The sequence below is a fragment of the Aquarana catesbeiana genome, linkage group LG08, assembly GCF_042186555.1.
Source record: "Aquarana catesbeiana isolate 2022-GZ linkage group LG08, ASM4218655v1, whole genome shotgun sequence".
NCBI classification, from domain to species: Eukaryota; Metazoa; Chordata; class Amphibia; order Anura; family Ranidae; genus Aquarana; species Aquarana catesbeiana.
This window is the reverse complement of record NC_133331.1, coordinates 201328660-201347304: the sequence shown is the minus strand read 5'-3', so window position 1 is coordinate 201347304 and position 18645 is coordinate 201328660. Positions and strand designations below refer to the sequence as shown.

General features: G+C 40.9%; 1 protein-coding gene across 15 annotated transcripts in view; it reads left to right on the top strand.

The window, feature by feature from the left end:
- ZMIZ1 (zinc finger MIZ-type containing 1) overlaps positions 1 to 18645 on the top strand; it is a 479832-nt gene that overhangs the window by 445272 nt on the left and 15915 nt on the right. For 14 of the 15 annotated variants that reach the window (XM_073596822.1, XM_073596818.1, XM_073596821.1 and 11 more), the window contains 6 exons: positions 3805 to 3991; positions 8850 to 9060; positions 10336 to 10441; positions 14025 to 14185; positions 14327 to 14394; positions 14984 to 15052. In XM_073596822.1, coding sequence (XP_073452923.1) covers positions 3805 to 3991; positions 8850 to 9060; positions 10336 to 10441; positions 14025 to 14185; positions 14327 to 14394; positions 14984 to 15052 — 802 coding nt within the window. The remainder of the gene's footprint in view (positions 1 to 3804; positions 3992 to 8849; positions 9061 to 10335; positions 10442 to 14024; positions 14186 to 14326; positions 14395 to 14983; positions 15053 to 18645) is intronic. The other variant, XM_073596823.1, reaches the window with a different exon arrangement.

The window sequence follows — 18645 nt, the reverse complement described above, 5'->3', positions numbered from 1 at the left end:
ACATCTCCATCAGCCACTCTTCTTTCCTTTCTGAGTAGCTTTGTCTCAGACCGACTGGAATCTAACACTTCCAGTGGCAGCAATAGAAGACACAGCAGCCTCAGAAAGTGCTCTCTGCAGTGTTATTTCTGACACTGCAGTTGCAGAGTGGCACGCTGTTTAAGAACTGCACGTCAGGTTTTAAAGGGTCACACATCTGCATGCTCAGTGGTGGAGCATTGTGCCACAATTTTGTGTGCACTACTGCAATAAGCCTTTTCTTCCTCTGCTCTCAGGGACACAGTGGGTGTAAGCAACACGCTTGTCCATGAGGATTCCATTGTGGTAGTATTCTTGCTGTAGTTCTAAATATTTAAGGTACATGTCTGCAGCTGTAGGGTGCCCACCCTTCTGTTAAAGTGAAATTTAAATCCTCATTCCTCTTTCAGCATCATATTTAATCACTTACTGTGTATGCAGCTTCTTCGTCTTCTATCCTTGTCAATGTTCCTGCTTAAGCTATTGCCATGGCCATTGCCCCAGGTTTCCTTTTTCAGGATGGTTCCTTTCTTTTTGGCATCCTATGGTGTCGCCCTTGTATGCATGCATCAGAGTTGTGTCTCCCTACACTGGAAGCATCACCGCGCCATACCCTAGGAAGGCAAAGCACGCCTTGCATCGCCCCCTCTCTTCCTTTCTACAAGCTAACAGACTGGCTCTAGACTGCACTGTCCACTGTTAACTCTTTCCCATAAAAACTGGAAATTTCGAGAATTAGTGCTGAGATAACAGAGACTAACCGCATTGAAAGGTTAAACTGCATGTGCACGGGTAAGATTTTTACCAAATTGTTTACTTTAAGTGGTACTTCCCTTAAGCATTTGATTGCTTAGGAATAAAACATTCACTGTCATCTTTCCCAGCAGAAGCTAACACAGAGATGCCTTCTTTCTGATGCTGTCAGGGATTCTCCAGATGAATCGAAGTCATATGCTGAGTCCCTCTACTCAGTGTAGGAGACCCAAATAGCTGAATAGCAATCAGCAGTTTTTCCGCCAAAACAGAAAAAGACAGTTTTTCTGATAGTGCATTCAAACTTAAAATTAAAGGAGTCTGCTGTTCTTTCTCTTCCTTTGTGCCTGGGCTTGGTTAGCTTGCGATTAAACTCAGTTCACACCCATGCGTGTGTCCTGGCCACGCTTGCTCGTTCATGGCAGCTCATTCATTTGAATGGGCTGCTGTGCCTACATTTCCCTCAGAAAAAGGTACACCTTTTTCAAAACATGGCCTGCAAATTGACCATGCGATTTCCCTACAGTTCCCGCATACACAAATGCTCTGCTTTTGTACATGGGTGGGGGTGCCATTTAGAATGACTGGTATCCCTGTGCATTTACTCATGGCAGTGTGTTTTCACTGCGAGTGGTTTTGGGAATCACTGCAATTCCTACACCCGCAGCTTAGATTGCACTCTCTCTCCCAATTCTTTGGGATGAAAGTGAGCAGACTGTGCATGCATGGGAGGGAAACAAAGCCTAGTGCTCATTTATTTCCAAGGTCCAGAGGTCCTTGGATACCCCTCAGGCTAAAGACTTTCTGCTCCTCGGGAAATGATCAACACTGCAGTCAGGTTCAACCACTCAAATTTCGCTGTTGGTCTTCTCTGCAAAGCGAGTGCAGGAAATGATGGCATCCACCTTCAAAGCGGTTCCATTTGCTTAGTTCAACTCAAGAATCTTGCAACTGCACATTATCACCACACAAGACAAATGGGGGTTTATTTACTAAAGCTGGAGAGTACAAAATCAGGCTCACTTCTGCATAGAAACCAATCAGCTTCTAACCTCAGCATGTTCAATTAGGCTTTGGCAATAAAACCTGGAAGCTTATTGTTTTTTATGCAGAAGTGAGCCTGATTTTGCACTCTCCAGCTTTAGTAAATAAACCCCATAAAGTCTCTGGACAAGATGAACCAGTTATTATGATGTCCCTGGCGTTATTGGAGAGCAGATTCCCCCCCCCCTCCCCCCCTGCAGTGGAGGATTTTCCTGGTGGATGCCAGTCTTCTAGGGTGCAGAGGAGTTTCATTCCTTTAACTGTTCAGGGTTATTGGTCCTAAGGACAATCAGTTTGTTTATTAGCGGACACTCTGTGGTGTACACCAGATTGACCAGATCTGTAAATTCAAGGCCTGATTTGTTTTTACAGTTGAGTGTAGAAAAACATTTGGTCCCTAGCATCCTCAAGGATTAGGTGTCTGCACTGTTCATTTTCAACGCCCTCTTGCTATTCTTTTTCTAATTCATACTTTTATGGGGTTATAATGCCTGTTAGGCCTGCTTTCCAACTGTTTGATTTTAATATAGTATTGTTGGTGACACAAAGCCCTCCTTTTGAACCTATCTCCTAGGCGTTCTTATCCGTAAGGTGGCCTTTCTTGTGGCCATCGTTTAGACCAGAAGGTTTTCAGTGTTAGTAGCAAGTTGTTTTGAAACAATAAACCTTTTTAATCATCAGTGGTTTCTGCATTTCACCTTGATGAGGAGACTTTGCTAGATTGCCTAATTATCATCAAAGTGTGACCCTCAATGAACAATAGAGAACGTAAGATTTTTGTACTTACTGTAAAATTCTTTTCTTGGAGTTCATTGAGGAACACGGCTTCCTCACCTCATATATACTATTCTTTCTTGGGCTTCTTGCCACAACTAAGCAGGTTGTGATATTGGAGGTGTTAAAGCCTCAAGGCTGACTAGTTTTCTATGTTCCTAGTGTCCATTTCTCATGATGGGCAACAATATAACAGTAGGTTGCTTAATTATCATCAAGCTGTGTCGCTCAATAGACTCCAAGAAAAGGATTTTATGGTGAGCACAAAATTCCTATTTTTATGTTCGTTTATGTACTTGGCAGCCAAATATAAGCAAATGATGTAAACCTAATTTCCTATAGTGCTAATGTATGATGAATGTGTGACAGATTGAATGCAAGCCCCACAAAACACTCCAAATTGATTTACTTTAGAAATATTTATGTCTTTAGTAAGGACAAACCTCAGCTCCCAAGTGCTGTTGTAAGTAGATTGTCTCACCAGTTAGTGACACTGAAAGTAATTATAGGCCACAGAGCTGAGAACATTTCTGGGCTTCCCCTCTGCTTTGTTTTAAGGCAATTTCCCTACTGGTTTCACTGTTGCAACACAGCTGATGCAGGATAGAAGCCTACTTGGCTCTATGTGTAAGCTGCAAGCTGCTAGTACTGCTACTTTGCATCACATCATGTTTACTTTTGGGATGCAGCATGCTCTGCCTTGTCTCAAGTTTCAACTCACAGATAGAAAAAAGTCTACAATTAACAGTCTATGACAGCCAGCTGATTGGATGCTGTACCTTCACACATGTGCTCACTGTTTGAATCCAGATAACTAGCAATGGCTGTTTTAGACCTCTTAAGAGGCAGTTACCTGAGGTCATCGTACCTACTCTTGTAACCACAGTGTTACCTGTAGCAGGTGAAATAAAAGTCACACAAATAGTAGTCACCAATAGTGATGTGACTTCTGTAAATATAAGTTGAGTTGGTATAACCGTGAACAGTGGGGCACATTGCCCACACACCTATCTTTTATTTCTTTGTGAGCAAATGCTTCTTTGTACATATCAGTTTTACAAAGGTTTCATCAGTTTTCCAGGTGCCTCATATAACAGTTTTATTGTAATATTTGCAAGTTGTTCTTGGGTTCCTAATGTTGCTGCATCAGTGACCCTTTAGGGGTCTCTGCTCCCCTGAGCTTTGCTTACGCCTTTTTACATTGTCGCACTGCAGATGCAAAAGGGAAAGTTCACACTTTCTCTCCTTCTTCGATCTCAGCCAGCCACACAGATGAACTTCGTCTGACGTTTCCTGTGCGGGATGGAGTAGTATTGGAGCCCTTCCGATTGGAGCACAACCTTGCCGTCAGCAATCATGTGTTCCACTTACGACCGACCGTCCATCAGACCCTCATGTGGAGGTAAGTGTGTGTGTTTTAACTTAACCTAGCTGTGCTGTTCTTATTCATTGGAGAACTCTGTTAAACAGGACTCATGTTCTTTAAAGATAAATTATAGTTGTTTTAGGATTTTACAAATTAACATTTAATGCACGGTGCTTCTATGCTACAGTGCCTGCTGTCTGATAAGAAAGCCCAGCACTAGCTCTGCAGTTGACTGTGTCTACATAACTGAGGAGGAGAATGTGTTTCCCTCCTCTCAATCATTCATTCACCTGTGTGTTTGTATAATCTGAGATCCTCAAAACCCCAAATTTGAATCCCTAGATGGACTTTTGAGGTGCCCCAAGAAAGTGACCAGATAACATTTTATTTGTAGAAAATTATAAAACTATATGCAGCTGTCAAAAAGTATATGAAACATCCTCAATACAATTATCTGCATAGGTATACCTCTCTTTAATAATAAGGTAACATAGTTTTGCCATTACAAAAAAACAGATTCTACTTAATACACGTTCTGTTTCTCCATCAACATATTCCTCAACGTGTTTCGCAGGATCTACAACCTGCTTCCTCTGGAGGACATACAAAGAGGTCAACAGTTATGCAGCGTTACCGAATATATGTAAAAGATAAACACCAACTCGAACAATATTGTTATACTTGTCAAATACATCATGAAATACATATATCACACATAAAAAATGCAGATCACTTGTATAAATATAAATAAAACTATGTTACCTTCTTATTACCAGGGAGGTATAGCCTATGCCAATAAATGTATTCAGTACGTTTTTTTTTTGTGACGGCTGTGTATATTTTTATAATTTTGTACAAATAAAATTGTATGAGGGGTGTGTATTCTCCCATATTTTCATTGTTTTGTATCTTGTATGTCAAAATCGGGTATATAGAAAATCCGCCCCCTCCTACACCCAAAACGCTGCGCTGATGGAAAATGAAGCTTGAATCTAAGCTGCTGCTTGAAGTGTAACAACCATAAATGCAAAAAATTTGATTCACCAAAATCTAGCCCCAAGTGAACTCAAATAGCAGCGCTAAATAAAATCCTAATCATAAATGAAATAAAAGAGTGATGAAATTAAATAATCCACCAGTGATAAACTTATATTCTCACTCCTTCCTACTACTGTGCATCAAAATATGATCTATATTCACAAAAATAGTGCGCATAACCAATTACGTGAATATCATAACTGTACACAAAAATATATATAAATTAAAAAATATATATAAACACCAGTGTATATAAGTCCGCAAATGTTTAAAAAAAAGTCCAAAAGTATTGATCCGTGACGTGATACAGTGTAAATCTCCACTTCAAATAACTCTTCCACCGCACCTCTGTGACTGTGAATCCACTCCCCTTAGGTTAATAAACTCACCAGCTCCTTTCACCCATACTCTTGTGTTGGGCCACAAAGCTTTATCCCACACAAAAAGGGGAAATAAATGGTCTCCAATAGTTCACCTTTACATATCCAGAGTGTAATGATAAAGAGCTATCTTTAAAATTCACTGCAAGCTCAAAACAGCACAGCAAGCTGTCACAGCAAAACTCCAAACAGTAAAACCAGTGTATGGTGGTCGCGGCGGACCCAGGTACTGCGCTCTCTAATACCTGTCTCACCCGATCCCTGGTGTAGCTAGGACCCACTTCCGCACTTCCTCGTATGGCGCTCCCTGTCACAGCGTCCTACGTCACAAGCGTTCGATTGCCGTGTAGCCACGCCCCGACATGTTTCGTCATGAAGACTTAATCATGGGATTGGCTACACGGCACGGCAATCACTCCTTTATACCCTCCGCTCCCGATCCGAGCGGACATAACCTTACTGCGCCTGCGCGCTCCCTGTGTCCCCTCTCGCACCATACATTATTATTACAATGCAGCAGAGCATGTAAGGTTCCATTAGTCATAATATTAATATACATATCAAAACTTTTAATCCAATAGTACTAATATTAAAATGAGGATTTCTCCTCCACACACATTTAAAAGCGGGCTAATTCTCCCTTATATGAATTAAAACTTCATTAAAACTGAGGGACATCACTCCCTTGAACAAGTGGTTAGATATGGAAAATTACATAAAAATAAAGACCAATTACTACTACTCTATCAACGGATGGATCTACAACATTAACCCAATAAATACCTCAAAGTTGCCCTTAAGAAAAATATTTATATCCTTCCTACAACCGGAGAGGGGGACAGTGGTTCTTTACTTCTCAGTAACAAACATTCCTGCTTATATGTATGAACCATATATCCTCACCTCCTGAAATTCATTCTAAATCTTTTTTATTTTTATTTTATGTTTTATTTAGAGAACATTTAACCAAATACTTAGAGTTTAAAGATACCGGTGTATCCCCTAAAGTACTGTACATAGTTAAACCCACATCCAAAAATAGATCTCACTGCATCATCAACAGAACATACAAGGAAAATCTTGTGACTTTCTTGGAGCACCTCAAAAGTCCATCTATGGATGACAGGTTTTTTTTGTGCATTCTAATTGGATGTGGTGCCACCTATGTGTACACCATAACTCCCCAGACTTGCATACTTTTGTAATCTGAGATCCTGCTATGTAGGTCTGTATTTACAACACTGCAGTATATAGTTTTTTTGCCGTCTGTGTCCCATTAGGAAGACTTACCTTCACTTCCCGTCCCTAGGGAAAACTGAAACTGAGTGGAAATCTCTGCAGGGAATCCCTTGTCGCAACACCAATGCCTCCATTGGAAGATTTCCCATCTTACATCTATGGGGACAACCCAAAATTTGGGATTTTCTTTTACTTTACTTTCAATGATTATAGGTAAATCAGACAAATAGGGTGTATCTCCCAGGACAAATAGAAAGTGGCACAAATGGCAATAAAAACCATTTCCACTCTGTCCAAAACGTAAAAAAGTTTTGCCTTCAGTTATACTTTAAGCACTAGAATACCAGGCTCTCACTTGCTGCCTACTGGTGGCAAAAGGGCAAATATGACAAATGTATTTGTATAATTCCATGTTCATCTGCCTAAAGGAGTGTCTACTCCTTCCTAAACATAATAATTAAATGAAAAAAATATATGGAGTACCACTATGCATGCTCTTTAAATTACTAGAAAAGGACCAGTTCCTAATTTTTAAGGAAAGCTTACTGACCTGAAATTGTACCAGCTGATTGGAGAAAAGCAAACATGGTACCAGTATTCAAAAAAGGGCCAAGATATATACCTGGGAATCACAGACCAGTCAGCTTAACATCAACAGTATGTAAACTATTGAAAGGAATGATAAAGGACTATAACCAAGATTTTGCTGATAAGAATAGTAGTAGCCAACATGGATTTATGGAAGACAAAAAACTTTAAACCCTCGATAAGGAGGTAAGCTGTAATTTGGATAGCGGAAGGCCTGCGGACATAGTGTATCTAGATTTCACTAAAGCATTTGATACAGTACCCCATAAGCATTTAATTTACAAATTAGGGTATTTTTGTATTGAAGAGATGGTTGCAGGAGTGTGTCCAGAAGGTGGTGATTAATGGCATATTTTCTGATTGGTCTGGAGTTGTGAGCTGTGGGGGGGTGGGTGCCCCGGGGGAGGGGGGTGCGCCAAGGCTCTGTCCTGGGACCAATTCTGTTTAAATTGTTCATAAACAATATAGAGATTGAAATAAATAACCTCCGTGTTTGCTGATGATAAACAACTAAACAGGGCAATAACTTTACAATAAGATATAGCAACTTTACAAGAAGACCTAATTTAAAATAGAGGAGTGGCTAAAATAAAAATATAAATGCAAGTTACTTGTTGGGGAATAACCTCTGGGGGAATCGAGGATGGAAAGGGATTTTGGGATCCTAGTAGATGATAGACTCAGCAATAGCATTCAGCGCCATGCATGCAAGCAAGGCCAGCAGACTATAAGTATACTATTAGCATGCATTTAAAGGTTATTTACTCAATAAATAAAACTGTAATTTACCACTTTACAAAACTCTTGTTTGGCCACATCTTGAGTATGCCATTAAGGATGTCCTTGAACAGGAGAGAGTCCAGAGAAGGGCACCAAAGGTAATAAGGGTGCTGGAGGACCTCAGTTATGAGGAACAACTACAGTACATTAAACGTATTCTCCCAGGAGGAGAGAAACTTAAGAGGGTATATGGTCACAATATACAAATATTTAAATAGTTACTATATCATTGGAGGAAAACCAATTAATCTTAGGTCTCTAAGAAAACAAAACATGCAGCCACACAATGAAGCTGGACAAGAAGCAGTTCAAACTGAGTAAGGGTACAAAGAGAGAGGGTTCCCCTAAATGGATTTTACCGGCACTTGCACAGGAGTTATGTATAGTAGAGGAGTACAAACTCATATAAAGAATAAAAAAATATTTTTATTTATTTAAAGATTCTCATATATTAAAAACATTGTGGACATTATGATTGTTCATATGAGAATATTTAAATAAATAAAAATATTTTTTTATTCTTTATATGAGTTTGTACTACTCTACTATACATAACTCCTGTGCAAGTGCTGGTAAAATCCATTTAGGGGAACCCTCTCTCTTTGTATATATACTATTGGATGTGGCACGGCCCCCCCTTTAAACCTAGGAGAGCTAGTCACTCTTTATTATAAACTGAGTAAGGGTTTCTTTACTGTAAGAGAGGTAAGGATGTGTTTCTTAGCTAATGCAATGTACATTGAGATTGCTAGTGACTCACACTCGCACACATCCAGGTTGAACTGGATGGCGGTGTCTTCAACCTTACCAACTACGTAATATGTGTTCTATACAATTTTTTTTCATACATATTCTGCTATCCTAAACAGGTCTGACCTGGAACTGCAGTTTAAATGCTACCACCATGAAGATCGTCAGATGAACACCAACTGGCCAGCATCTGTACAAGTCAGTGTCAATGCCACACCTCTCACCATTGAGAGGGGTGACAACAAGACTTCCCACAAACCCCTACACCTCAAACATGTCTGCCAACCGGGCCGCAACACTATCCAGATTACTGTCACTGCCTGTTGCTGTGTAAGTGTTATCTGTCTGATCGAGACTTCTCCATACATTTGCACGTGATGTGTTATTGATATTGAAATGTTCTAAAGAAATCAACACTAGACTATAAAGTGGCATTGGAATCATCATCTCTGATTTCCTATATGTAAACTAAACTATTAAGCAAGATCAATAACTGGTTATAATATTATAACAGTCTTCTGTCAGCATTATACAACATATATAACTAACTTGGGCATCTCATAAATGAGTTAACTTTTTTTTTTTTCGTTCAACCAGCAGGTTGAACAAAAAACAAAAATTTAACCCGATTTCTCCTTCCGCACCGTGTCTTTGTATTCTGACAGCAGGGAGACTTTCCACCATCAGAATACACTGATCACCGCTGCTGTCTATACCCTGCAGTGCATCTGATGGAGCAGCGAAAATCCCACAGGGTGGTTGTGAACAGAAGACGATCGGTAGTTCAACCACAGTGTCCACACATGGATCAAAATTTGGCCAGTCCCTGCTGAACCGACTGAATTTTAATCCATGTATGAGCAGCTGAGGTGCACATCAATCACACAGTGTCTCTCCAAAATATGCCAACATTCAGATAGCACAATCAAATGGTAACACAGTTACAATTTATCCTATTTTTGTTTGAGATGATGAGGTAAACCACAAAAAAAAATAAAAAATGAAGAGCTCAGGAGGAGCCGCTGTACCAACTATCCGATGTATTCTAGCAGTGAATACAAAGCTTCCTCTGGCTAAGTCAGAGGCTGTGACATCATCAGCCCACCAATCTGGCCAGCCAGTCAAAGGAAGCTTTGTATACATTGCTAGAATACATTGCTTTCTCTGAATGGCTGAGCGCTGATCAGATAGACTACTGTGTTCCTTGTATGAGACTGGAAGTCTTGGCTTGAACCCGGAACACAGTGCGGTATGCTGTAAATAGCTTCAGCTACATACAGTTTATACAGCACATCCTGAGACCTCACATGTTGGCGAAGGACAAACAAACTAAAGTATATCAAAAGCTGGAGTTCAGCTTTAAAGGTTTTTGTTCTAACTTTTTGTATTTGTGTATTAATATATATATAAAAAAAGCTGCTTTTCCTTTTTCACCTGTAGTACCCTAAATTTTTTTTTTTTTTTTTTTCTCGGCTTAGGTCCTGTTTAGGCTTATATTACCCTTTTAGACTTTTTCCAGATGATATGCTATAAGATTATATAGTAAAACAATGAGATTTTTTTATTGATGCTGACCATAATAGCGCATCCTTCTTTATTCCACAGTCACACTTGTTCGTGCTGCAGTTAGTTCATCGGCCTTCAGTACGGTCAGTACTGCAGGGTCTGCTAAAGAAGAGACTTCTACCAGCAGAACATTGTATCACAAAAAGTAAGTTCACTCTCTTTGAATGCATCACAGTTGTGCATTATACACTCCAAAAGTATGGTTTTCTTCATCACATTTCCCCAGGCTCTGTTTTTTTTTTTTGTAAACCCAAGGGGCATTTTGTATTAAAATATCACACTGCAACTCTGGGCCAAGCATTTGGATCACTCCCATTGATCTCATAGAGTAAGTTTGACAGGCGGTGCTTCCCATCAAACTCTGCAGGCCGAGTTAAAATTGCCTCAGCCATGAATCAAAGCATTGCAGCTGCAACATGTGTACAGCCCTGTCCAGCAGTAGTTTAAAAATTGAGGTGTACGGTAAAATCACAGCACAGCTGCCTGTTTTGATAAAACCCCTGTATAGTCCGATCTTAGCGATCCTGTGTTAACTCCTGTGTACAGACAGGAGGGAAGGATCTGGGGGTGGAGGAATACAGCCCACACCACCTCCCGATTCTCTTGTCCTCTCTACTGCTTTTGTGCTGGGGGAGGAGGATTTGAGCTGGAAGGGGGGATTTAGGAGTGGAAAGGATTTATGCGGGGGGATGTATTTGTGCTCGGAAGAGAGATTTTGCGGAGGGAATTTGTGCTAGCAAAGGATTTGGGAGGACAGGATTTACAACCTACATACCACAAAATTCTGCTTCATAAACTACATTTCTTTATCATACATCATGGGACACAGAGCCTTAAGTAATTACTTAATGGGTTATGGGCCACCTTCAGGTGTTGACACTGGTATACCCAATCAAGGAAGTTCACTCCCTATATAACCCCTCCTCCTTCCAGGAGCACATCAGTTTTTTTCGCCAGTGTCTAAGGTGTTGGTCACGAGTGAAGATGTGCTCTGAGGAGCTCCAGGAGGGATCCATGATGGATTTAAAAAACCTCCACAACCGGATCCATCCACGCCACTGCAGCCACAGGATGGTACCCGGGCCTCGCATAAGAACAACAAGGTTTTTCCTGTAACGCTTCTATTTGAGGGCTGGACCCTAGGAACCAGGATTCTTTTTGGTCTTGCTATATTACCTAAAGTTGTCCTGAGGGGTGCTATACAGGTCCAGAGGAGTGGACCCCCTATTAAAAGGGACCCGGTCTTTGAAGGTTTAACTACGCTGCCCACTGTGATGGGTGAAGTTTGGATCTGCTATTATAGCAGTATCCTGCAGCGAGGATACGGTAAGGGGAGAAGCCTAGGAACTGTAAAAAGTCCATCTATACTTTTATATATATATATATATATATATGAGAGAGAGAGAGAGAGAGAGATTTAATATATATAATACTTTAAGAAAAAAATGTTGGTATTAGCTGAACAATAGTTTTAGCAAAAAACAATGTCACCAAAAGGATCAGCCTTTGATGCTGAGTAACCATAATATTTCCTGTACTGGAAATGCCTGCTTACACACCTTTACATGCCCAGCGCTCCTGTGTCCCTTAGTGTGAAAGACTTCTGTCTTCAGCCTATGAACTGAGAGCGTCTGTGTTAAGCCTCAGGTTAGAACCTGATTAGGCGTCTTCCGCCCTAGTGTATGCGCCGTGTGCGCCACGTGGACGTGACGTCCCGTACACGGCGCCACCTATCTTTGAGCCACATCCCTGTGCAATACCTGCCCCCTCCTAGTTTTAAAAAAATAACACTAGTCCGCGCGTGCGGATGGCATTCGGGTCTACAGATGCAGACCCGAACGGGAGGAGGCAGCGGTGGCCGCGATGTACGCCAGACTTTTAGAGTTTGTAATGCTATACAGGGGCTGAATGCCTGTCCAGGCTCAACAAGGGCAAGTCTGAAAATACAAACAGTAGAAGCTGTTTACCGCACCTCTCCGGGAGGGGAGGGGAATTTATGTCAGCAGTGTTTGTTAGGCTCCCAGTTTTAAAGGAAGACTTCACTTTATACAAAAAAAATGGGCTTTCAGGGTCAGTTATCTCTACTTTGATTAATACAAGGAAACCAACTTCCAGAACTATACATTGTAGAGTCTGGAAGGCTTATGTTTCCTGGTGTGAATTCAAGGGTTGACACCCTTGGAGATATATCATAGGCAGAATTCTTGCCTTTCTACAATTAGGCGTAGAGATTAAGTTGGCCTTGAGTACTATTAAGGGCCAAGTCTCAGCCTTATCGATTTTTTTTTTTGTAAAAAATAAAAACGCATTCTTAGTCCGGGGTTTTATACAAGGGGTGATGCGGATTAGTCCGTCAGTTATATCACCTTTAAGCCCTTGGGAATTGAATTTAGTTTTGTCAGTGTTACAAAAACAGCCATTTGAACCGATACAGCATATTCCCTTTGTCCTTTTGACAAGGAAGCTGGTATTTTTGGTTGCTATATCCTCAGCAAGGAGAGTTTTGGAATTGGCTACTCTTTCTTGTAAAGAGCCATATTTGATTATTCATGAGGACAGAGTGGTGTTACGCCCTCGTCCAGGCTTTTGCCAAAAGTGGTTTCAGGTTTTCACCTGAACCAAGATATTGTCCTGCCATCATTTTTTCCAAAACCATGTTCCAGGGAAGAAAAGTCACTACATTGTCTTGATGTCGTGAGAGCAGTGAGAATCTATTTAAAGACAACTGCTCAGATTCTTAAGACTGATGTCTTAAGTATTCTGCCAGAGCGTCCTAGGAAGGGACAGGCAGTGTTGAAATACACTGTCGCTAAGTGGATTAGGCAAACTTATAATTAAGGGGTAAGATTCCTTTTTCAAGTTAAGGCACACTCTACCAGGGCGGTTAGTGCTTTTTGGGCAGTGCGTCACCAGGCCTCCATGGCTCAGATCTGTAAGGCCGCAACTTGGTCTTCAGTACATACATTCACAAAAATGTTATCAGGTGGACGTAAAGAGGTATGAGGATATCGCCTTTGGGCGCAGTATGCTGCAGGAAGCAGTTTAAGTCCTCAAGGCTGGGGGTACCCTGCGGGTTGTCTCTCCCTCCCCTCAACTAGCATTGCTATGGGATGTCCCATTAATTAAGGCTCTGTGTCCCATGATGTACGATAAAGAAAATAGGATTTTTATTACAGCTTACCTGTAAAATCCTTTTCTTTGAGTACATCATGGGACACAGAGGTTCCTCCCCTCTTTTGGGATTTAAGTATATTGCTTTGCTACAAAAACTGATGTGCTCCTGGAAGGAGGAGGGGTTATATAGGGAGTGAACTTCCTTGATTTGGGTATACCAGTGTCAACACCTGAAGGTGGTTCATAACCCATTAAGTAATTACTTAAGGATCTGTGTCCCATGATGTACTCCAAGAAAAGGATTTTACAGGTAAGCTGTAATAAAAATTCTATTTTTAGGGCTTGTTCACACCATGTACAGTGTGGTAGCACGTGCAAAATCACACATTTTTCTGCCCCGCTTAAAAAAGGGCTTCCTTTTGCAAAAAAAGTTGGGAAACCCTGGCCTACCATGATCTATATGACTAAAAAAATGTTTGAAGGAAAAGCAGATCTTTGCCAGTATTGACCACTCAGTGTCTTCCATATTGCATTGGGAGAGAACAAGATTGGGCGCAGTGGGAAATGAGAACAGCAAGCTTTTCTTCTGACACCCTGCTTGTTTGTCTCTGCAGTAAAGAGAAATTTCAGCAGTGTAGCAGCATCATCTGGTAATGCAGCACTAAATGGAGAGGATGGAGTAGAGCAGACGGCAATTAAAGTCTCATTGAAATGCCCGATCACGTTCAGACGGATCCAGCTGCCTGCACGGGGACATGACTGCAAACATGTACAGGTCAGTGCATCAGACTAACCACCTGTTTCAAAATAGTGTTGTCCAGAACTATTGTGACAAATCAACAGCTTGTATATTGCTTGTGCAGTATTGTGTGTGTGTGTGTGTGTATATATAATGTTTTCCTCTTTGTGTGTGCAGTGCTTTGATCTGGAATCCTATCTGCAACTGAACTGTGAGCGAGGAACGTGGCGGTGTCCTGTATGCAAGTGAGTGTACAATTTGTATGTGTTTAATGTCCATGTCAGTTACTGTCTTTGTATTTAAGTATATACAGGACTATAGATATTGCCCAGTTGCAATGTGTAGCTTTTATATCACATAACACCTTTCACAATATTTGTCCCCTAATTTCTTGTGTATGTTATTTCACACCAAGTGACAAGTCACTGCTCAGCCTTCGATCTGAAATCTGCTTTCAATCCCAGCATGCACCAGTATCGGCAACAGTCTGAGCTTGCTGTTTGGCAATAAGTGAGCTATTGCCAGCTTGAATATTTATATCTACCTAGAATGATGGTAATGTCCTGCTGCAGCAGTCATTGTAACATGTACTTCTAGGCTGTGACTCTTAAAGATGTGGACTTAATCAGTCATGTGTAATACATTTTCTACACAGGATAGACGCAATCCAAGTTGACATCCCTTCCATATCTTCCTGGATGTAAGAGCTGTAGAAATGTACATCATTGTACATCATTGTACATCATTGTCTAATTATAAACAGCAGAAGCTGGTCATGTGGAAAATGAATATTTTGTTGTTTTTGTACACTTATAAATGTTTTGTTTCTTTCAGTAAAACGGCCCTATTAGAAGGTCTGGAGGTAGATCAGTATATGTGGGGCATCCTGAATGCAATACAGAAGTAAGTATTTCCATCTTCCTGTATGCTCTCTAAAGCCATTATTTTATATTGTTTTTGGAGAATCAAATTCCATAGTTTTTTTTGTTTTTGTTTTTTTTTTAAATACAAACTTTTTTTGAGGTATCAAAAGCATAACAAAGTAATTCCACATACAGAGATTATCAGTTATAAAACTTAAGAAGAACATACACAAAATGGACATAGTTCTGTGTATTCATACATTAAAGGTTTTACGGTGTGCTATATTTCCAAAGAAAAAAATTTATGATCAATCCTGTCTCTTTAGTCAAAATATATAGTAGTTCAATTCACATATTCGGAAAGGGTAATTGTATCTAGACCGCTTGTATCTATGACTTTTGGAACTTATGTTGAAACCATAACCTCTAATAACTAAGTATCATCCATGTAACTTGTTGAGCTCATTCTTCGCTATAATAAGAACGAGAATGAAAAGAATGAGGAGTAGAAGAGAAAAAGGTAGAATAAAAAAAAAAAGGAGAAAAATCTGAGATATGCTATGTACCATAAAGGGCTAAGGGCCAAATTCAATAGTTTTATAGACACCCAAAACTTTGGTGGGTCATGGCCTGCGTTTCTCATGTTAACAATAAACCAATATAAGGCTAGGGCCACATTAAAGTGGTTGAAACACCCTCCCCCCCCCCCCAAAAAAAAAAAATCATGCTCCCGTCCCTTTAAGGCACAAGCTATAGTATAGTGCATTTTGCCTTGTCAATTTTCCCTTTTATATCTTCTACAGTACCTGGTTGATCCTGCCTAGTCCTGACTTCCCCTCCTGTAAACTGACCATGTTTATCATGGCTGCTGAGCTATGAAATAATGGTCTGCTTCCATGCCTCCATCATTGCAGCTGTCCCCTGTGCGGGTCTGCATCTCCCCCTCCCTCTCTCCCTGTCAGTTCCATGGTGTTCAGTGAGAACACAATCTCCTCTCTGCCCCTCTCCTCCCCTCTCCTTCCTACCCCACCCCACCTCTCCCCTCTCCTCCCCTCCCCTGCCCTGCCGTTTGCCTTTCTATCGTCTCAACCAGTCTGCCCATTCTCCTCTGACATCAGCAAGGCATTTTCGTCCACACAGTGACAGAGAGGGTGCACAGACCCAGTGCATTTATCCTAAAACCATTGCTTTATTAATGTAATAAATGGTATTATACTCACAAGATGACAAATGTAACAAGCACATCACATAGTACAGCGTCTTTAAGTCCACATTGCATCATATCATGTGGAAGGAGAAGGTGAAGATCCAATAGTTTAAGGCATTTTGAGGTCTAGCCTCTTCCTCAGAGCCACAAGAGGCAAGTCCTTTAAGCACATTGGCCTATTGGATCTTCACCTTTTCCTACCACATGATATGTATGATGCAATGTAGACCTAATGACGCTGTACTATGTGATTCACTTGTTACATTTGTCATCTTGTGAGTATAATACTTACCATTTATTACATTAATAAAGCAATGGTTTTAGGATAATGCACTAGGTCTGTGTGCCCTCTCTGTCTTTTTGTGGTTTCAGTTGTTCCAGACTTCCCCAGTCTTAAGAGGGCAGCCAGACAAAGTGCATTTATACAACCTGGACTGAGATATAGCCTACGTACATTGTATTGGGTCCACTCCCAATCGCAGGAGGTTTCTTGTGTTTGTGTGGATTTTCGTCCACACAACTGCCACTCATTGGATATTTTCTCTTTTTTGGCCCATTCTCTGTAAACCCTAAAGATGGTTGTGTGTGAAAATCCCAGTATATCAGCAGTTTTTGAAATACTCAGACCAGCCAGTCTGGCACCAACAACCATGCCACGTTCAAAATCACTTAAATCCCCTTTTTCAACAAATATAATATAGTTTTTAAGGAGTGTTTTATTAAAAAAGCATATTTGTACTCCATTTGAAATAATGGGGATTCCCCTGATGAAGTCGCCTGATGATACACGTCAGGATTGGGCGGCAGATTAACCGGAAGTGACGGAATACGAGCTTGCTCGAGTATACGCCCTGTATTGTTTCAAATGTGAGTACAGATATGCTTTTTTTTAATGAAACACCCCTTAAAAACTATATTACACTATCGGAGCCCCTTTTGTTTATATACTGCCACCACGGAGGAGACTAGGTGAATATCCCAGAATTACATCTAAGGAAGTATCGCCATATATCCAGTCCCTAAGGCAGCGTTCATCACAGAGTGGATCCCTAAAGTAAAAAGGAGACACAAGGATCCCCCATGAAAGATATCTATTTAATGCTGTTACCTTACAGCACAGCAGTAAGGTGAGAGGGCTGTGAGCACTGAGGTGTCACATATATTATAATAAGAGACACCAATCGCCAGTCATTTTCACTGATTGTGCAGGAAGTAGAGCACCTTCACTTTTAATTTTTTGCACCTGTGGTATAAATTCGCCATCGCTGGGGATTATATATCTACCACTTAAATTATATTATCATATTTATTGCATCAGTCACCTTATTAACATGTGATATTTATACACACTCAGAAATAATATTTATTAATTTATTCACGGATTTATGTTGATTGAGTTACTTATTGTTTAGTCTTTCACGCTATTGTGGACAGCGCGGCATCATCTTTATTCATACACTTAGAGCCACGTATTTTGCTTTTCGGTGTTTGCGGCAGTCTTATTCACTTTTATTATTGTTTCTTTATCACATCACGGGACACAGAGCAGCTATAGTAATTACTATCTGGGTTATATACCACCTATAGGTGAATGGATACTGGCACACCCAAAAGACAGGAAGTCCCCCCTCTATATAACCCCTCCTATACAGGAAGTACCTCAGTTTTTTCACCAGTGTCTGTAAGATGGTGGTCGCTGATGTGATACATGTGCTCTTGGAGCATACTTGGAGGTCTGGACGGTTCTATTAAGAATCATGGACTTCAATCAGATCCATTCGAAAAAGCTGTCAGCCAAAATGGATGGTACCCGAGCCTCATTGGAAGGAGAGAAGATTCCTCAAGGTTTGCCTGTAACGCAGCCTTATGGCGCTAGACCCTGCGTAATGGAACCCTGTGCAGTGTTTGTTCTGACCAAGGTGCTTTCCTGCAGGGTGCTATACAGGTCCAGGGGAGTGGATCCCAGTCTAAGGGGGGGGACCCAGTCTCTGAAGGTCTTTTATGACGAAGCTCGCCGTGATGGGTGAAGATTGGACTCCTGCAGCAGAAATGGTAATTCTGCATTCGTTTGCAGAGTTCTGTCTGTTCTCCCGGTGGCCACTGGGAGCAGTGTGCTCTTTAATCATGCTATGTACTCTTACTCATGTGGGCTGTTGTTTCTCCTCCAGCCACTAGAGGGCACAGGCTCGCTCAGTATGGCCTATTTTATATAGACAGGAAGGACAGCCATGCCATGTGGCAACAGGTTCAGTAGGCCTCTGGAGACATAGCAGCCCATGGATACTAACAAAGTGTGAGTACTTACTATGGGAGAACTGCGTGACAGACAAGTCATGATTATATGCTGCATATTTACTGCTTATCCGGGGGGACTGTACAACTGTGAGTTGATGCACCCCTGGATGGTTAGCAGTTCACTTTAAAAT